General features: G+C 68.6%; 1 protein-coding gene across 1 annotated transcript; it reads left to right on the forward strand.

The window, feature by feature from the left end:
* Positions 1-1,793: 1,793 nt before the first annotated feature.
* LOC145505409 (receptor-type tyrosine-protein phosphatase V-like) lies at positions 1,794-18,783 on the forward strand. The gene is given in 37 exon segments (XM_081487321.1): positions 1,794-1,977; positions 2,346-2,414; positions 3,298-3,399; positions 3,580-3,646; positions 3,957-4,005; positions 4,107-4,421; positions 4,886-5,155; positions 5,325-5,404; positions 5,407-5,608; positions 6,221-6,475; positions 6,574-6,813; positions 6,932-7,207; positions 8,099-8,371; positions 9,620-9,883; positions 10,036-10,302; positions 10,566-10,847; positions 11,015-11,155; positions 11,357-11,567; positions 11,920-11,984; positions 12,831-12,951; positions 13,024-13,071; positions 13,621-13,714; positions 13,803-13,893; positions 13,982-14,058; positions 14,767-14,901; positions 15,416-15,538; positions 15,935-16,095; positions 16,285-16,420; positions 16,805-16,878; positions 17,027-17,114; positions 17,202-17,280; positions 17,364-17,440; positions 17,529-17,657; positions 17,747-17,878; positions 17,961-18,121; positions 18,344-18,479; positions 18,611-18,783. Coding segments are annotated over 34 exon segments (5,169 nt in total). The 5' UTR covers positions 1,794-1,977; positions 2,346-2,414; positions 3,298-3,399; positions 3,580-3,589; the 3' UTR covers positions 18,671-18,783.
* Positions 18,784-20,147: the final 1,364 nt, after the last annotated feature.

Raw genomic sequence — 20,147 nt, forward strand, 5'->3', positions numbered from 1 at the left:
GGGTCTGGGGGCTTCCCCCACCCCCAGCCCCACAGGCCTCCTCCCAGAACCCTGAGATCTACTCAGAGACTCTCGGAGGGTGGACAGCCTCTGGCTCTCGCACAAGGCAACCCCCATGTCTGCTTTGCTGCTGGGGTGCCTGGAGCCTGGGCCCTGGGTAGGGGAGCCCCCAAGTCCAAGACCCCACTGGCCTGCCCCTGGCTCACCCGGCAGGCCTCCTGTTGGCTCCCTGCTGGGCTCCTGTCACCTTGAAAGATCCCCGACACCTGTGCCTCCCCTCTGGGCGCCCACAATCCCGTCCTCACCCCGCCACCCACTTCCCTGATTCAGCCATCAGAAGGTGACAGCAAAGAGCGCTGTGTGTGACAGGCCTGGGGGTGGCATGCAGGAGGGGTGGGAGGGCTGCCTGCAGGCAGGGCAGGGTGGCCCTCTGGCGCTCGAGGAGCCCAAGCCGGGGGAGCCCAGGTGGAGAGGACGGGGCAGGAGCCTGGGGACCCCTGGCAGACCGGGGGGCGTGGCCTCCAGCTCAGCTGGCCTAAAACCCACCCGTATTTCCACTAGTGGATAGAGGGGGCCCTGAGGACGGAAAAGGGGGCAGGAGGGGGCTGGAAAGAGGGCCACCCTCTCTGGGGCAAGCTGCTGATCCTTATCAGGAACAGGAAGCTAGGATACCGCAGGGGTGGGGGGAGGAGGCGGGATTGGCTGCCCCGCACCGCACCGCCAGTGCCCCCACGCCCCTAAGGTCTGAGCCTGTGGGTTGTGAGCGCCCCTCCCCTCAGGGTTTGAGGGGCTGGTGGCTGGGCTCTTGGCTGGAGAGCTGGGGGCCCAGAGGTGCAGAAAGTGGGTGGGGGCAGGGTGGGTAATGGTTGGGCGCCAGGTAAGACCCCAAGGACGGCTCAGTTCCCTTTGGCTATATGTGGGGGGGACACTCACCTTGCCTCCTGCTCACCCAGCACCCCTTTCTGCTTAAGAGATGCCTGGACATCGCTGGAGGTGCAGATGCAGCTGGGGGGGGGCACCAGCCTCAGAGAAGACAGGGCCCTGCCTGGCCTGTGCCCTGTCTGGGGTGGACTCTGCTCACCCAGGCTTTGGGGTGCAGGCGAAGGCCTGGAGGCCGTGGGAGTGACTCCCGTCCTGAGCCTCCCCTGCTCCCGGCTCTCAGGCCGCTCACTCCACCCGCCGATGTGCGTCTGAGCTGGGTGGGGGGCGCAGGAAGCCAGGAGGCCGCCGCTGAGCCCTGCTGAAATGGGGGTCCCTGCTCCTCCCTGCTTCTCAGGAGCCCTCTTCCCAAGGGCCAAGGAGCGCCCCTCCTCCATGGATCAGAGGGCAGGACCCGAGGTGCTCTGAGCATCTGTTGGAGAACTGGCTCCAGGAGGGCCAGGGCTGCCGGGGCTGTGGTCTCTGAGCCCCATCTCAGCAGAGCACCACCCCCTTCCTCCAGCTGCTCCCCAGGTCCAGGGCTGGGGGCCCCAGGGTCAGGAGCCCCTCAGAGGGGCAGGTGTATTGGCAGTTCCCAATACAACCCCTCGTTCCTGCAGCACCTGCCTGCCCCGGGGTCAAAGGCCGCGCCCTGATAGAGCCTCCGAGGCAGTCTCAGGACTGGCCCACCGTGGGGGCCTGCTGCCCCAGCCCGCCCCGTCCTCTTTGCTCTGCTCGGAGAAGCCCTGATCTCAGATTCCCCCCACACACCCCCAGATCCTGGGCCAGCCCAGCAGGCTTCGTGTCCCTGGCCGTGGGGGGGGGAGACAGAGATAGAGAGAGCGGAGAGGTCCTGGGGTGTGGGAGGCTGGGCCATTCTCCCGGAGACTATCTTCCGGGCGTGGGGGTGCTCAAGGCCAGGCTGCCGCGGTGGGCGTGGAGGGGAGGGCCCGGAAGACGGACGCCGGGCTGCAGCAGGGGAGACTACCGTTGGCACTCAGGAGCCAGGGAGCCAGGATGCCCAGACTGCCCGCCGGCCCGCTCTCCCCAGAAGGAACAGTAAGGCTCCAGGAGGACCCCTGGGACTCCAGGCGCAGGATGTGGGTTTGTCTGTGGGAGTGGCTGCTGGCAGCAGATAGAGCCCTTGGGGTCCCTTCTGCTGAATGGAGTCGCTGGGCTGGGAGGCTGCTTCCTACATCTGAGTCTTCCTCATCTGCTCGAGCGTTCCCACCCCCTCCACGCCCGTCCCAGCCAAGGCTGCCCCCCAGGCTGGCTGGGGGCTGACAGGTGTGACGCTCCGGCCAGGTGCCTCCACCAGGCCCCACCCACAGGCCTGCCCGTGGGGTGCTGCTGTCCCCAACAGCCCCCTCTTTTGTGGGGACTATCGGGCACAGTCTGAGACCCCACCCCTTACCTTTTCTACTTAGACTCTGAATTAGGCTGTTTGCATCCCACTGCTGCAGGCTCTGCCGGTCCAGCTAAGCGCCGTGCCCCAGGTGAGGGGGAGGGTGGAGTGTGCCCCGCCCCTTGGCCAGACTGGGACCTCCCCCCTTTCACACCAGTTTCCCTAGTTGTTCCCCCACCTCCTCTTTTGAAAGAACACGTGTGCACACGTGCACATACACACGAGCATGTACAGACGCGTGTGAGCACACACATGTGCTAGCAGCCTGGAGAATCTGATGGGCTGCAGTGCTGTTTCCAGGCCGCATCCAGAGGCTGGTGGGCGGCTCTGAGGTTTGGGGCTGGCTGAGCGAGACAAGAGAAGGGTCCCCAGAGGCCAGCTGATTGCCCAGTGTCTCTGTACCTGCCTGTGTGCTGCACGTCCCCAACCCCACGTCCAGCTCGGGGACCAGGGCCCCATCCTTTCCTCCATTTCCCTCTCCACCTTTCCCCACGTCAGCTGCCTTGGGCTGGGGGCTCCAGGGAGCGCTTCCAGGTGAGTCCTTGGCTCCAGGCTGCAGGAACCTCTCCGCTGCCCTAGGCTTGAGCAGCACCTGCGGCCACGAGGGGGCGGGAGGAGGGGCGGGGAGAGGGTCTAGGTGGAGCAGGCGGGGGGGGGGGGGGGGTTGGAGGCAAACGCATGTCCCGGGCGTCAAGGGCAGGAGCCGAGGCTGGAGGCCCAGGTTCACCCTGGGTCAGGGGCTCGCTCTTCCCTCCATGGACATCGCTTCCTCACTGGGGGTGCCAGGGCGAGAAGCAGGAAGACTATCCTGGGTCCACCACCCCTGCAACAAAGGCCTTTAGAACATGCTCCTCTGTGTCCACAAGGGAACACGCTCACAGCTGTCTGTCCACCCAGCACCCAGCTCCCAGCACCACAGTGTCACCAGGACCCTCCAGGTGGGAACACGGAACGCCCTGTCCTCCTCTCCCCAGGGCAGGGCATCGGGATTCAGCGGTCTCTGCCCACCCCAGGCGTCACTTCTCCAGGTCTGGGTCTCTTCCTGCCTGGAAAGCCAGCTGCTGAAGAGCGTGCAGGTAGGACCAGAGCGGGAGGCGGGTGTGTCTGCAGCCAGTGGTCGCAACCCTCTCCCAGACCCCGGGGCCCTGCTGGGAACAGGGTCTGGGGTGGAGAGACAGCCAAGCTCTCCAGGGAGCCGGGAGCTGAGCAGGGGAGGCAGGAGGGCCCCTCCCGATGCTTCCCATCTCTCCCTGCAGACACCCAGGGATGAGCCCCCCAGTCCTGTTCGCAGTGCTCCTCTCGCTCCCAGGCTTCTTGGCCAAGGTGAGGCGTGCCCTGGGGCCATGGTGGGGGTGGGGGGGTAGGGGGTGGGCTGCCCTCTGTGGTGTCCAGGCCTCCCGCTGTCCCGATGGCCCCGGCTGATCTGCACGAAGTTGGGCAGAGGCAGCTCCTCCCCAGTCCCACAGGACACAGGGCAGCTGCCCCGGTTGGGGGCCTCCGCGCCTCGGTGTCCTGCCTGCTGCCCTTAGGCCACGCCTGGGATGGGGGACGGACAAGTGGACAGCCTTTTCTCTGACCCTGGCTGCAGCCAGAGCCTCTGCCCCTCTCCCCCACCCTCATATCCCCTCCTCAGGAAGACGAGTGCCAGCCCCCGGAAGAGGGTCCCGTAGGGGCGAGTGGAGGTAGGTGGCGGGGGGGGGGGTGGGGGGGGGGGAAGGGCGGACAGGGCGTCTCTCCCCGGGCCCGCCTCTACTCTGGCCCTTCCTGCCCCCGCCTCCTTTAGGGCCCAGGGCACTGGGGGGCTCTGACGACCCTTGCTCCCCAGAACCGCCTCTGAGGGTGACGGTCAGCAGCCGGGGCAGGTCCGCCAGCCTCACGCTGAGCTGGGCCGCCCCGGGGCCGAGCGGGCCCGGCCGCACCCTCCGCCTCAGCCGGCTGAGCCCCCGTGGCTCCCCTGAAGGGCAGCAGCTCCAGGCCCACACCAACGCGTCCAGCTTCGAGTTCCGGGACCTGGTGCCAGGAAGTCGCTACCAGCTGGAGGTGACGGCCGTGCGCCCCTGCGGGCAGAACGCCAGCCTCAGCCTCACTGCGCTCACCGGTGCGCGGCCTGCGGGCGGGGCGGGGCGGGGCCTGTTGGAGGGGCGCGGCCTGGGGCCCGGGGCACGGTCTGCTGGCGGGGGCGTGGCCTGCGGGCGGGGTGGGGCGGGGCCTGTTGGAGGGGCGCGGCCTGCTGGCCCGGGGCACGGACTGCTGGCGGGGGCGCGGCCTGCGGGCGGGGCGGGGCGGGGCGCGGCCTGCTGGCCCGGTGCCACGGTCTGCTGGCGGGGGCGCGGCCTGCGGGCGGGGCGGGGCGGGGCGGGGCGGGGCGGGGCCTGTTGGAGGGGCGCGGCCTGCTGGCTCGGGGCACGGTCTGCTGGCGGGGGCGTGGCCAAGCAGGATGGGGGCCCTGGAGGGTTGGTGAGGTCTCTGGGGACCACGCTGGTACAGTGACCTGTCGAGGAGCGCTAGAAGCAGAGGTGATGCCCGGTCCTGAACCTAGCGCCGCTCTCTGCTTCGCTGCAGCCCCGTCCACTGTCCAGAACCTGAAGCTCCGCGGCTCCAAGAGCCCATCCAGCCTGGAGGCCTCGTGGGGCTCTGCTCCCGGGGGGCAGGATGGCTACCAGCTTGTCCTCTACCACCTGGAGTCCCAGACAGTGGTTCACAATGTCTCCACGTCCGCCGGCACCCTGTCCTACAATTTTAGCTACCTCTTACCAGGCAGTGAGTACGCCTTGGAGGTTACCACCTGGGCCGCCAACCTCCAAGCGAAGACCAGCACCCGCCAGTGGACAGGTAGGGCCCGTGCCTGGCAAGGCCCCAGGTGACAGCTGGTCGGGGGTAGGGGGTGGTCCAGAGCCACGTGCCAGTGTGACGAGGCTCCTGGCTCCTGTGCGGGGTTGGTGCCGGGTCCCTGGTCGGGCCTCTTCTCCAGCCCGGCTCTGCCCTGACCGCCCTCCTCCAGCTCCTGTGCCTCCAGGGCAGCTGGCACTGCACGCTCTGGGCACCAGGGCCCTGAGGGCCTCCTGGGACAGCTCTTGGGGGAGGGCGCCTGGCTGTACCTCGTGCTCACAGACGTCCTCGGTGGCTCCAACCTGACGCCGGGCATCAGACGAGGTGTCTCCAGTCACACCTTCCTGCGTCTCTCTCCTGGAACCCCCTACACGCTGACACTCAGCGCTGTTGCTGGGCCCCGTCGGGCAGTGGGGCCCAGCGTCACTGAGTGGACCCATGAGTGCTGGGGATTTGGTGGACACTGTAGAGGTCCCTCAGCCAAGCGGGCTGATCCAGCTATGCGGGGCCATCCAGGGTCCTGCAGGGAAGGGGTGAGGCTCGAGGGTGCCCGGCTGCCAGCTGGTGGTGAAAGCCCCCACCCCGAAGGTGACAGTGATGTCGATTGCTGTGTGCCCCGTGCCAGGCGCTTCTGTGTGGCGCGTCATTTAACCCCCAGAAGTCGTGCTGTCCCCCCTGATGGTGCGGAGACCAAGGTTCAGCCAGAGAGACCAGTCCCGAGGCTCGGGAGTGTTCAGGCTGGGCTGAGCCACGGGGCCCACTGCCCCTCTGCTCACGGACATGCCTTCTCGCTCTGAGGAAGGTGGAGGAGCCAGGCGGCCGGGTCTGAACCCGCTGCTGCCACTGCCTGGCTGTGGGTCTTCAGACAGAGCACTCGGCCTCTGCCTCTCGGAGGGGACCGCAGCGGCCGTGCTGTGAGGACGGGTGCCAGGTCTGGCACTGGAAGTGCTCTTGTCTGTTTCCGCGTCCTTGGCCGGGTCCCAGGACTCACCCGTGGCCTGTCCAGGGCATGTAGGAAGGAGCCGGCCGGCCGCAAGGACTTTCTGCACGTGTCTCCCTCCCCTGCAGGTCCCTCCACGCCCCTGGACCTGGGGCTCGCTCCCCAGCCCCCAGGGCTCAGGGCCAGCTGGAAGGCAGGCCCGGGGGCCCGGGAGGGCTACCTGCTCAGGCTGAGAGGGCCCGTGGAGAAGACCCTAAGTTTGGGCCCCGGGGCCCTCAACGTCACATTCCCGGGGCCCCTGCCGTCCGGACACTATGCTCTGGAGCTGAGAGCTCTGGCCGGGCCCTACGAGGCCCAGGCTCAGGCCGCTGCCTGGCTGGGCGGTGAGTCTGGGCTGATGGGGATCGGGCTGGGATCCTTTCCAGGGGCGCCTGCCTTGAGAGGGGTGGACCCTCACCCTCCGGGGCCCACACCCCTCCAGATGCTGCAGCCCAGCGCCCACAGGGCAGTGGTACCAAGCTGCCCCTGGACGGGCCGGAGGCCAGCAAGGAGCCTGGGAGCCAGACACCGCCCTACAGCAAGGGGGCCACTCGCCTCCTCAGAAACATCTCGGGGCCACCCGGTGCCACACAGGTCACGCTCCGCAGGCCTGGGGCCCGCTCCCGGATGGGCGCTGTCTCCGCTCTGGGCACTGCCATCCCAAGCCCCACTGGCTACACAGGTGAGTGCCAGCCACTGCGTCCCCTGGCCCTGGAGCTGGGGCCTTGTCTCGGGTGGAGAGGAGGTGTCACAGGCCCACACACCATGCGCGGCCCCCCTACCAACCTCTCCTCTCTCAGGGCCTCCCGCGCCACAGTCGCTGGAGGTCACCGGCAGGGACAGCCCCTCCGCCTTGACCATTGGCTGGGCCCTGGCACCGGGGCCGCGGGAAGGCTACAGGGTCAGCTGGCACCGGGAGGGCAGCCAAGGCTTGCCAGGAGGTCTTGTTGACTTGGGCCCAGACCACGCCAACCTGACGCTGCAGGGCCTAGTGCCTGGCTCATGCTACACCGTGTCTGTGTGGACTCGGGCAGGGAACCTCAGCGCCAGCATTCAGAGGACTCGCGCCTGCACAGGTGAGTTCCTGGCTGCAGCCCCTGGGAGGCCAGCTCTGGGCAGTAGGGTGGGTACCAACATCCTTCACACGCTTTCCTCTGTATGCCTGATTCAGAGACCATGCGTCCATTCAGGGTAGGGCCTTCCATGAACCTGTCCGAAGCATTCCCCACCTCATGCCACTGGGTCAGAAGTCCACCCATCCACCCATCCATCCTTCCATCCATCCACCCATCCTTCCAACCATCCATCCATCCTTCCAACAAATATTTAAAGAATGCCTTCCATGTTTAGGTATAGGGCTACGTGCCAAAGCTAAAAATTATGAAGAAGGTAGTGTAGAAAGGCAGACAGAAAAGTGAGCAGACGGTCGATGTGTCTATTAAGGTGGTTACGTTGGTGTGTGTAACATAGGGTGAGTGTGGATGCACAGTGAGTCTCTGTCCTCACAGGTTAAGATCGAGGACTCTGAGGAATGTTCTGCGGTTCTGGCTGATCTTTCAGGGCTCACAGAAGGGCCACCTTAGGGGGTCAAGGAAGGTTTCCCTGAGGAAGGGAGTGGGCTGAGGAGCACTTGGGTCTGAGTATGGTGGACAGAGAGGGGCCTTAGTGAGGGGGAGTGTGTCCCCAGGCCCTGAGGTAGGGGAGAGAGGGAAGGAGCTCTCAGGGAGGCCCGGTCCTGGTCTGAGCCTGATGGGTGGGGGGCAGGCGGAACAGAGTCACCCTCGGAGCTGAGGCCTGGGCGTGGGGGAGGGGAGCTGGCGTGGGGTGGGGACTGAGCTAGCCAAGAGGTTTTCCTGGGAAGCAAGGGGGCGGCTGAGCCTGGGGGCTGGCGGTGTTGGAGACCAGCAGTGAGGGTGCGGCCGGGGGTGGGGCAGGGGGCTCCAGTCTGCTTCTCGCTCATTCTGCAGTCCCTGCGCCACCCGCCAACCTGAGCCTGGGCCTGGCCGCCCAGCCCCTTGCCCTGAGGGCCGTCTGGAGCCCTCCCGCGGGGGGCAGGGACGGCTTCCTCCTGCGGCTCTACTGCCTGCGGCCCCTGGCTCTGGAGAGCCAGGAGACCTTGGGCCCCGAGGCACAGACCTTCTCCTGGGCCCGGCTGGCTCCGGGCACTGAGTTCCTGGTGTGGCTGGCCACCCTGCGGGGCCCTGATGAGAGCAGCAGCTGCAACGCCACGGGCTGGACGCGTGAGTGCCCCGCCCGCCCCCGCCGACCACCCCTGCTGAGTGTCCCAGGGGCCGACCCCTGAGCCCCGTGGTCGGTGAGCCGGCCGCTGGGTTGACGACAGCTGCCCCCCGGCCCTGGGGCAGAAGGATACCCCTTGTCGGCTGGGAGCCCCTGGGTCCCAGCCCTTGTGGTGCCAGGAGGGTGGGCGGGACCCAGCTTTGCCCTCCTGCAGCTCCGAGGTGGGTTGCCCACGCCCTCTTACGGCCAGCGTCAGGGACCCCCGCCCCGCTGCTGGGCCCCCCGCTCAGCATTCTCTCACTTAATTCTCCAAACCAGCCGGGCACGGGGCCCTCCGTCTCAGAGGGTCTCCCGTGAAGGGTCTCAAGTGCTGAAGCATCAGGCGTGTCCCTCCTCCCGGAGTCGCGCGATGGGCTGAGAAGCCCCCGGGAGCCCGCGCCCTGCCCAGTGGAGCGGAGGACAGCAGCCCCCTGCCCAGCTCCACCCCCTCCACTGTGGTGGGTCCACTCCCGCCCTGACCTCCCGCCCCCAGGACCCTGAGGCTCTAACCGCCTAAGCCCCAGAGCAGGCCTGTCCCTCTCTGTGCCTCTCTGAGCCTCAATTTACAACGGAAGTGTCCGCCATGCAGCCCCAGGCCCTGGGCCCCGGGGAGAGGTAGGGGTCCTGCTTAGACCGCAGACCCGCCTACCCTCTAACCTGAAGCTGGAGCTGGGCTGGGGAAGGTGCTGGCTTGAAGCCTTCAGGTGGTGCCGGCTGGGGTCTGTCCAGCCCCTGGGCTCGGCAGTTGGGGAGGGTCGGGGTGGTTTGATTCCCTGTCACCGGCTCACCTGAGCCAGTGTTCCCAAGGCTGTCAAGAGAGAAGGGCAGGGGGGCCTTTCAGGGAGGAAGGGGCAGAGACTGGGCAGTCCGCCTCCCTGCCCAGGCGCACCAGGGCTGCCCGCGCCGGGTCCGCAGAGGGGCCTCCCGCAGGCGCCGCGCGGTTCTGGGGCACACGCTGAGGCCAGGCCTGCGCCCCGCCCTCTCCCCCGGGGTCCCGCACGGCGGCCCCTGTATGTCCTTGCCCTGATCTCCTCTGGGCCAGCACCCACCCCAGTGACTTCCTTGGGCCTTAATCACCTCTTTCAAGGCTGCATCTCTGAATACAGTCACGTTCTGAGGTCCTGAGGGTCAGGAAGTGAGCGTGAATTTGGGGGGACACAGTTCAGGTCCTACACCTCCCTTCTCCCCCCCTCACCCCACTCTCCCTGCAGGCCCCCTTGCCCCTCCCCTGGTGAACGTGACCACTGAAGGCGCCACCCGGCTCCGGGCGTCCTGGGTCCACGCACCGGGGGGCCGGGATGGCTACCGGGTGACCCTGTACCAGGCAGGCGTCTGGGTGCACTCCAGCCCCGTCGGGGCCCAGATGGATGGCGCCAGCTTCTCGGCTCTGACTCCAGGCACTGAGTACAAGGTGGAGGTGGTCACGCAGGCCGGGCCCCTCCGTGCAGTGGCGGCCAGCGCCGCCGGCTGGACCGGTGAGTGGGTGTGGGGACGGGGAGGGGAGGAGCGGTGGGCAGGGCCACCCGGACCCCCTCCCTCGGGGGCGCCCCCGCGCCCAGCCCCTTGTCCCGCCTGTGGCCGAGGGCCCCGTGTGGGGTCAGAGGTTGCCTGCTCTCTCCTCCCACAGCCCCAGTGGTGCCCGCGGAGCTGCTGGTGTCCATGCAGACGGGCAGCGCCGTGGTCAGCCTGGCCTGGGCCAGCGGCCCCTTGGGGCACGGAGCCTGCCACATGCTGCTCTCGGAGGCTGGGCTCCAGTCCCGGGAGCAGCCCCTGGCCCTGGGCCAAGCCCACCTGGTCCTGAGGGACCTCACGCCTGGACGCAACCTCTCCTTGTCCGTGCAGTGCCGGGCGGGGCCCCTCCAGGCCTCCACGCACCCCGTGCTGCTGCCCGTGGGTACGCTGGCATCTGTCACGGGATGGGGCACCCTGTGCGCTGAGCCGTCCTGCCCCTTCTCGTGCAGGGGGAGCCCTGCCCTCCCGCCCTGGGCTACCCCTCGCTCTCCAGATGGGCGGGGGGCGTCTGGAGGAGCGCTCGTTTCTCCCTGCGGCCCGTGCCCCTTTCCAGGGTAAAAATGCCTGGCGCCTCCGAGCCTCTGCGTTCGAGCCCCTGTCAGGTTGCCCTGACCGCCGGTCGACAAGGAACTCCTGAACCCACAGAGCCTGACCCTGTGGAGGACGTGCAGTGCCATCCTGAGGCCACGCGCCTGGCCCTGGTCTGGACGGTGCCTGCGGGGGACGTGGACACCTGTCTGGTGGTGGCGGAGCAGCTGGCGGCCGGAGGGGCCGCCCAGCTTGTCTTCCGGGCCAACACCTCTGGGGGCATCCTCCTCCTGCCCCGTCTGGCGCCCACCACGTCCTACCGCCTCAGCCTCTCGGTGCTGGGCAGGAACGGCCTGTGGAGTCGGGCGGTCAGCCTGGTGTGTGCCACTGAGCCCGAGGGTAGGTATTCCAGCCTCCTCCCCCGGGGCCTGCCCCCCAGCCTCGGCCTCGGCCCTGCCCTGGACGCCACTGCCCTGCGGGGCTCACGCCTGGGCGCTCGGCCCAGCCCAGGCATGGCCCTGCCCTTGGGAGCGACTCTCAGAGCCTCACTCCCCCTCCACTCCCAGCCTGGCACCCCCCGGAGCTGGCCACAGCCCCTCGGCTGGAGCCTGAGATGGGGATGGGTGTGCTGATCGCCCAGGGCATGTTCGGCGAGGAGAATGGGCAGATCCAGTGGTACGGGGTCCTCGCCACCACCAACATGGCACGTGAGTCGCGGCCACGTGGTGGAGGACCCAGCTACCGCCTGGCAGGGGTGGTGAGGGGTCGGGCGCTGACATGGGCAGAATGGATATCAGGGTCAGGGGGTGTCCCGGCACAGGAAGGGGGTGGGGCATTCTGGAGCGCAGGACTGGCACGTCCGGCAGCGCGGGCAGCCCCAGCCCCAGCGCCATCTGCTCCTCTCCCAGTGGCCCGGCCTCCCCGCGAAGCCATCAACCGCACGTGGTACGACCACTACTACGGGGACTGCGACTGCTACCTGGCCATCCTGCTCTCCAACCCCTTCTACCCCGAGCCCTGGGCCGCGCCCACATCCTGGCCGGTGCCCGTGGGGACGGACGACTGCGGCCGGACCCGGGACATATGTAACGGGCGGCTCAGGCCGGGTTCCCGGTATCGGTGAGGGCTGTGGCTGATGGAGGGGGAGACTCCGGGTTTCGCTGGGGCCGTTCATGCCTCATGCCAAGCAGAGCCTGTGCTGACTCAGGGAGGCGCGCAGGGCTTCCTGGCAGGCAGGGCACTCCCGGAGCCCCCCGTCCCCGGCTCCTTCCAGGCGGGGCAAGGGTGGGCTCTTTCACTTCACTGTGGGAGGCGGTGGGTGCGCTGCAGGTCCAGGTGGCGGGACTCGAAAGCCTCCGCAGGGGGGGTGCTTTGCCGTCTGAGCACCTGCTGCCCGGGCTCAGCCTCCCGGGAGGGGTGCGGGCCCTTCCGCCTGGCCCCCACCACAGGAGGTCCTGCTCCTCTGCCCCAGGTTCAGTGTTGCGGCCTTTTCCAGGCACAGCCCCGAGACCCTCATTGCCTTCTCAGCCTTTTCAGGTGGGCAGGCGCCTGGCGGGGCTCCCAGTGGGTCCCGGGTGGGGCGTTGCTGCTGGATCCTCTCTTCTGAGGCTTGTCCCAGCCACCCGCGGGGACCCGTCCCATGTAGCAGAGCCGGGAGCCCCCGGGCCGGGAGGAAGGTGTTGCAGGTGGGCTGGGCGGGCTGCGGGGAGGTGGGCAGACACATGTGGAGGAAACGGTCTACCCTCCCGCCTCCGCCCTGTGAGATGCTGGGGCAGCGCTGAAGCAGGAGAAACGTAAGGAAGTCATGAGAGACACATGGGACTCAGCATGCCTAGTAGCTACGTGAAAGAGAGGAAGAGACAAATCAATCTTGGCAACATTTTTTTTAAACTGAGACACTGAAAACCTATGGACATGTGATCAATTTTTGAAATAATCAATGAGATAGTTTCCATCTATTTTTTTTATCAGTAAGGCTCTGCAATCCTGTGTGTATTTCACACTTGTAGCACATCTGAACTCTGAGCCACTCCGTTTCAAATGCTCCGTGGCCCAGGGCTGTGAGGCGACCTGCTGGACAGAGCAGCCAGGCCCTGCCCTCCTCTCCCTGAGGGTGTCCAGCGTGGGCGGGACCACCCAGTGCATCAGGGGCTGGGGGGTAGGGGGGCCCCCCTCACTTCGGAGCTGAGGGACTGGGCTTGGATCCCATTCAGGGCGCCCCCCAACCGCCCCGCCTCCACAGTGTCCATCTGGCATCTGGGGCTCCCTTCCGAGGGGGATCTGTCACTGTGCCCTCCCCCAGAGGGCCTCAGGTCCAGTGAGGCAGGCATGTCGCTGCAGGACAGCTCCAGGCTGCAGCTCACCCCCACCCGCCATCTGCAGAGCCCCGGACCAGCCCGTCCTGGGCAGTGCCCCTCCCGGGGGCAGCGGGCATCGTGGCCAGCGTGCTCGCCCTGGGCGCCTTGCTGGGCCTGCTGTGCTGGAGGCGAGTGAAGCGGCAGAGGTGAGTGAGGGGAGGGCCACCTGCTGTTTGGGGGGCCCCGGCCGGCCTCCCACCACCCCGTCACCCCTGCAGGGCAGAGAAGAGCCTGCGCACCCAGGAGCTGACAGCTTACAGCCTGCAGTGAGCACCCACCCGCGCCGGGCTGGGCAGGCGGCCGGCTCCGGGGCAGCGTCCCCGCCGGCTCAGCCGGCTGGCCGTCACACCCTGCTCCCTGCCCACGCCCTCAGCCCCTCAGCCCCTCAGCCCCAACCTCGACTCCCTCCCATCCTCACCTGGGCCCCGACCTCACCTGGGCCCCGACCTCACCTGGGCCCTGACCCACCTGGGCCCCGACCTCACCTGGGCCCCGACCTCACCTGGGCCCTGACCCACCTGGGCCCTGACCGCCTGAAAGCTTCAGGCCAAGTCGCGTTCTCCTCCTTCTTCCTCTCACGCTTGGGCCACCATCTACCCTTGGGTCACTCTGCCTCCTGACATTGGCCTCACTCTGAGCCCAGAGCGTCCTCAGGGCCCGGGGCCTGGACCTCCAAGACTCCCACCCACCTTCGCGTGTAGTGCTGTCTGCCACCCCCTGCCCCGTGTCCCCAGCTGGAGCTCAGGGCTGCGTGGCCACGCCCACTGGCACCAGGGCAGGACTCCGCACACCAGGCCCTCGGCCTCTCCCCCCAGGCGGACCCACCGGCCCATCCCCGTGCACAGCTTCCAGCAGAGCTTTGAGGCCAAGAGTGCCCACGCGTACCAGGCCTTCTTTCAGGAGTTTGAGGTGAGGCCTCTGCCCACCCCAGGCTCTGGGGGACCCCTCTCTGGTGAGGAGGGGCGACGTCAGTCTGTCCCGGCCCCAATCTCTGCAGGAGCTGAAGGAGGTGGGCAAGGAGCAGCCCAGGCTGGAGGCCGCGCTCCCTGCCAACAGTGCCAAGAACCGCTACCCCCACGTGCTGCCCTGTGAGCGTGGGGGCGGGGTGGGCGGGGCTGCAGCTGGCCGCAGCGGCCTGCCTGTGCCCGCTCCCAACGCACGCCTTACCGTCTGCAGATGACCACTCCTTGGTCAGGCTGGCCCTGTTGGACGGGAAGCCCCACTCTGACTACATCAACGCCAGCTTCATCCCGGTAGGGCTGCCCACAGGCTGGCTGTGGCGTCCACTGGGTTTGCAGGACATGCTGTCCTGCCCTGGCCGTCCTTGAAGACCGCCAACTTGCGTGTCTGTGTGTCCTGCGCTGGGCCTGCGGAGGGTGGGGCTGGGCTGCTCAGACTCCGCCCTTCAAAGGAGCAGGTGTGTGTGTGTGTGTGTGTGTGTGACATGGTGCTTTGCAGAATTATTTAGTCCACCCAGGACTAGAAGTCAAGAAAGGCTTCCTAGAGGAGGGAAGTCTGGGCTTTTATCACAGAAGCCTGACAAACAGCAAGAGAGGGGGATGTCACTGGAAAGACCTGGAGAAGACCCGGGGGGCGGGGGGGGGCCGCGGGCAGGCCGGGCGGGCCGTCGGGTGGAGGCAGGAGAGGCAGGGGGGGCTGCTGGAGAGGGGCGACCGCCGGGCAGGGCGGGGGCACTTGGCAGGCAGTGAAGCCCCGGGGACGCAGGTGGTGTGGGCAGCTGGCCTGGGGAGGCTACTTGGGGCCCTTCCGGACTCGTCATCATCCCTTCCAGGTAGGGTGATCTCTAAGCCACCGTCCTGTTTGGGTTCCTGGTGCACGTGTGTTCACATGTGTGCACACGTGCTGGCATGCACACGCAGTCTTCACTCGCGGAGATCCCGCGTGGACGCACAGCTGCATGCTGGGGGCTCTGGTTCACGTCTTCCTGTCCCCCGTCCCAGGGCTACACCCACCCTCAGGAGTTCATCGCCACCCAGGGGCCTCTCAAGAAGACCGTGGGGGACTTCTGGCGGCTGGTGTGGGAGCAGCAGGTTCGAGTCATCGTCATGCTGACCGTGGGCATGGAGAACGGGCGGGTGAGCATGACGCAGCCCCGGGCAGCCACCAGGTGGCAGGCTCTGCCTGCAGGCCTGGCTGCAGGTCTGGGAGGCGAACGGGGACAGGGACCAGGCACCGAGGCTCCCAGCTGGACTCCCCTCGACTGCCCCTGCTGTTTCTACAGTGTCCCTCCTGCTCCGGGCCCAGGGCCGGGGCTGGTGGACACAGGGCAGTCTGCGTCTTTGCTTTGGACACACCTGTGTCCTGCTCCACACGGGGCCCCAGGTCGGCACCTCTGAGCCCTCCCGTGGAACGGTGTGGCCCGGCCAGGTGACCCTGAGTAAGGCCGTGCAGTTGGCCCAGGAGCCCAGCCACTGCCTGGAAGCCCCAGGGGCCACCTGAGGTCTGGGGTGGGGGTGCTGCAGCCCGTGCAGGACGGAGTAGCTCCTGGACGAGGAGAGCAGCCGAGACAGAGGGCGGGAGGGATGCTGATCGAGCTGGGGTGGCTGGGCTGGGCCTGCCCCACGTCCCCACGCTGCCCTCTGGCCCTAGGTGCTGTGCGAGCACTACTGGCCAGCTGACTCCAGCCCCGTCACCCACGGGCCCATCATCGTCCGCCTGCTGGCCGAGCAGCCCCAGGACGAGTGGACCACGCGGGAATTCCAGCTGCACCACGTGCGTGCCCGCAAGTGGAGCGGGGGGCACTCTCGTGGGAGGGTCAGCTCACCCCTGGGTCTCTGGCCTCCTGCCTGCCTGGGAGGCTGGTGGTTACAGAAGGGCCGGGTGGCACAGGGGAGACTCAGGGTCATCCAAGTCCGGGTGAGAAGGGACGTCTCCGCCTGTGCTGTGCTCGGCTCAGACCCCCGCTCACCCCAGACTCCTGAGCCCCATCTGCCTCCCGGGCTGTGACCTCCTGGGGCAGCGGTGCCCCCCTGCCTGGGCACCCCTGGCAGGCAGACTCCCGGGGAGGCTGCAGGAGCTGAGGCAGCATCCCAGGGCGGGGGCCTGAGCCCGCCCGCGGGGTCTGGTGGCAGGATGAGGGCTGAGTGAGGACACCTGCCCTGCCCCCAGGCTGCCCAGCAGCGGCCGCGGATGGTGAAGCATCTGCAGTTCACCACCTGGCCGGACCACAGCGTCCCTGAGGCCCCCAGCTCCCTGCTGGCCTTCGTGGAGCTGGTCCGGGAGCAGACGAGGGCGGCTGCGGGCGCTGGGCCGCTCCTGGTGCACTGCAGGTGAGGCGGGCAGCGGGCTGGGGGCATGGGGAGCCCCCTCACCCGGACCCTCTGCCCCTGCCCTGGGCCCTCCATTCCCGCAGGGCAGGCACAGGCCGCCCTGGGCGCAGGGCCCACCCTGCAGGTGAGGCAGGCCGTGGGCTGGGGGCACGGGGAGGCCCCTCATGGCCTGGCCCTCTGTCCCCGCAGCGCGGGCGTGGGCCGCTCAGGCACCTTCGTGGCCCTGTGGAGGCTGCTGCAGCAGCTGGAGAAGGAGCAGGCGGTGGACGTGTTCCACGCGGTGCGCATGCTGCGCATGCACCGGCCGCTCATGATCCAGACCCCGGTGGGCACGCATGCGCGGGCAGAGGCGCATGGGCTCACAGGCGTGGGCTGGGACGGGCGCAGGGCGCAGGGTGGGGGCACGGGCAGGGTAGCGCAGGCACAGACCCTTGGAGGGGGTGGGGCGGTGGCCTGGCCCCAGGATCCCAGGGGGCAGGGAAGGGCCCCCGGGGAGGGACTGGGACAACAACCCTCTTAAGGGGGCTTGTTTCCCTTTGGGCGGGGTCCACGGGGGTGGGTGGCCCCCTCCAGCTCTCACTCTTGGCCCCGTGGGAGGAGTCCTGGAGATCCTCCCCGGCGCCGGCCGCTGGGCTGGTCGGGTCCAGAAGTCTGGAAGCCCTCTGCTGGGCCACAGCCCCTCAGCCAGCCCCCGCCCCCCAACCCCCAGAGCCAGTACGTCTTCCTGCACAGCTGTCTCCTGAGCAGGGTCCTGGAAGGGCCCCCCAGCACCGGCACTGCTGAGTATGTGGGCTCCGGGGGCCTGGTGGGGGGGAGGGGTCCCCCTCCCTCCCACCACCAGGCTGCTGACTCCTCCACACAGGGCTGCAGAGACACGCAGTGGGCACTGGGCAGCCCCGGGCACCCCCCACGCGGCCGGTGCCCCCCGCAGGCCGCAGCCCATCCCTGTGAGGAACTTTGCACGGGTGTGCGCAGAGCGGGCCGCCGACGGCAACGCAGGCTTCCTGGGGGAGCACCAGGTGGCTGGGGGCTGGGCAGGGCAGCGTGGTGTCGGAGAGCCAGCGCTTCTGCACCCTGCCTGCCTCACGGCACCCCCCGCCCCCCAGCTCCTGCTCCAGGCCCTGAAGGACGAGCCCGGCTCTGGGACGCCCCCTCCCCGCAGTGAGCAGGACGGCACGGCCTCCCGTGAGTGCCCGTGGGCCAGGCTGGCACGGGCATGGGGGGGGGGCTGGGCCTCCGGCAGTCTCACCCCTGCCCCCGCCCCGCAGATGGCCGTAGTCACGAGTGGTCCCCTTCAGCGGAGAGCGGCCCGGCTGGCGAGATGCTTGAAGCCTGGCTGTTCCCTGTGAGCACATGCCCTCTGGCCGTGTGGGCAGGGCTGGGGGGCTGGGGGCCGTAGAGCTGAGATGGTGGGGACACCCTGTGCTCTGCAGGGCGGGCCCTCTGGCCGCGACCACGTGGTTCTGACCGGCCCCGCGGGGCCAGCTGAACTCTGGGAGCTGGTATGGGAGCATGGGGCCTGCCTGCTGGTCTCCTTGTGCCCACCGGACCCCCAGGAGAAGGTGAGGGGCCGGGCAGAGGGTGGGCCGCCGGGCGCTGGAGCAGGACATGGTGCGGGCCTTGGGCCGGGTCAGGCCAGCTGGCCAAGCAGCCTGGATGGGTCTGGCCACAGGAGTTCTGGCCCACGGAGACGCAGCCCATCGTCACGGACGCGGTGATCGTGCGCTGGGTGGCGGACGGCAGTGTGGCTGGCTGGCCCTGTGCCTTCCTTCACGTCACACACGTAAGCTGGGCTGTGGGGTGGGGGAGGGGCTCCGGAGAGCCGCCCAGGACCCCCCGGCACTGGTGCCAACGTCTCTGCCCAGAAGGCGAGCGGGAAGGAGAGGCCAGTGCAGCGGCTGCAGTTCCCGGGCTGGGAGCCGGACCAGGCGCTCCCCACCGAGACACTGCTGCCCTTCCTGGCCGCCGTGGGCTGGTGCCGCTCCCGGGACACTGGGCAGCCAGGCGCGCTGCTCAGTCACTGCAGGTGCTGCTGGACGGGGCCCTAGGGAGCGGGTGGAGCGCGCACGGCCTCCCGGCTCTCGGCGAGGGCCAGAGGACACAGCCGCCTCCTCGCTGTGCCCCGACACCCTCTGGCAACCTGTGCCCCTCCGCCTGGGCCCAGGCTGGCTGTGGCTCCTCTGGGTGTCCCTCCCTGGCGCCCCAGCCCAGGCCCCCAGGTGCCCCTCCAACTCGAGGTCAATTGCAGCAAGGGCGCAGCGCAGCTGGGCACCTTCCTGGCCCTGGAGCAGCTGCTGCAGCAGGCAGGGGCCGAGGGCGCCGTGGATGTCTTCACCGTGGCCTTGCAGCAGTCGCAGGCCTGTGGCCTCATGACCCCAACGCTGGTGAGTGGTCCGGGAACTCAGCCTTGGGACGTGGGGGCGGGAGGGGTCCGCCCCGGGCCATTCGGGGCCCTGCTCTCCGTGGAGGCTGTGGAGCCTCCCCGTCCTCACCACAGCCCCCTGCCCGCCCCCAGGAGCAGTACGTCCACCTCTACAGCTGCCTCAACAGCGCGCTCATGGATGGGCTGCCTTGAGTCGCCCAGTCACTGCCGTGCAGGAGGCGGTGATGGCCCAGCAAGCCCGCTCCGGCCTGGCTTCCCCAGGAGGGCAGCCTCGCGCTGTGAAGAGCAATAAAGGGTGTGGTCAAGCCTGAGGCCGCGTGTGTTCTGTCCGTGGGAGACTGGGAGATGGGGGGTGCTTTCGGCCTGGCCTTGCCTCCCGCCATGACCCTGCCCAGGGCAGGTGCTGGAGGGTGGCTGCTCCCCGGCCAGAGAGGCCGGGCTTCCTCTGCCCCTGCCCTCCACCAGTGAGGGAATCTGGGCAGGGGAGCCAGGAAGGAGGGCACAGGTGCCACTGTGGTGACACCATCACTCACAGCCTCACCGGGGCCGGTCGGGGGGTCCCGCATCAACTGCAAGGCCCTGGACAGCCCCCGGGGGACGGTCTGAGGGGCACAGAGAGGCCGGACAAGGCAGAGCAGGAGCCTCAGTGAGGGGAGACCCCGAGTCAGGGAGGGGTGGCACCCCGCTCCTGGTGAAGGCCTGTGGGAGGGAGCAGAGGCAGGGGCCTCCCCAGGATGGGGTGCGGCTCCGGGGCCCCGGGCTGGGTCACATGCTCTTCACATGCGCGTTTATCAGGAGTGGGACTGGCCCATACGACCCTCCAGAGGCTGGAAACTCACTCTGAGCCCCCATCCCCCACGGCCCAGGGGCCACAGGGCTCCCGCACCCAGAGCTCCAAACGCCAACCACCCAGGCCTTCCCTGGGAGCTTGCCTAGGTCAGGGCCGTGCCCACCGCGAGGCTGAAGGTCAGCTCTCCCACCTTCCTGGGCCAGCTCTGCAGCCCCCGGGCTGGAAGAGCACCAGCGAGAACAGGAGGGGTGGTGAGCGGCCTTGGGGGCAGTGGTCCTGGGTGAAGGACCCCTGGCCGCCCGAAGGCCTCAGGCTGCTGCTGTACACGCGGGGGCAGCGGGAGACCAGAGAGCAGGAGGGGCGGAGTCACCCTCGCCAGCCGGGTCTGGGCCCCCACAGACGACCCCAGCTTCAGCTCTGTCCCTCAGGCCTCGTGCGTGGCCCGGCCAGCCGGACTGGTGGAGCCGCAGCTGCCGGACTGGCCTCCGGGGGGCCGCTGACCCGCTCATGCTCAGGCCGGCTCTGACGGCCAGGGGGTCGCCCGCCCGACCCCACGCCCAGCTCCATCCGGCAGGAAGCAGGTTGAGAGCTCCTAGGCTCACAGCTACTGGCCGGGTGGGCATCACCCCTTCTCCAGTGGTGGCCTGGGGCTCGGCCGAAGGCTGCTCCTTGCAGCCCCAGTGGCCGCCCCGCAGGCGCCCGCCCCTCACTGCTGGGTTCTGAGGACCACCCCTCCCCCGAGAGTCGGGATGCGGAGGGCGCCCCGGGCTCCAAGTCTGGGACCGCCCCCCCACCAAGGGATGAGCTTGAACGAAGCCTGTCCCTCCGGGTCCCAGCTCCTGTGGTGGGAACAGTGCTGGAGGGGCTCGAGGTGTCCTG

Source organism: Giraffa tippelskirchi, chromosome 5, assembly GCF_054371585.1.
Source record: "Giraffa tippelskirchi isolate mGirTip1 chromosome 5, T2T-mGirTip1v1.2.pri, whole genome shotgun sequence".
Lineage (NCBI taxonomy): Eukaryota > Metazoa > Chordata > Mammalia > Artiodactyla > Giraffidae > Giraffa > Giraffa tippelskirchi.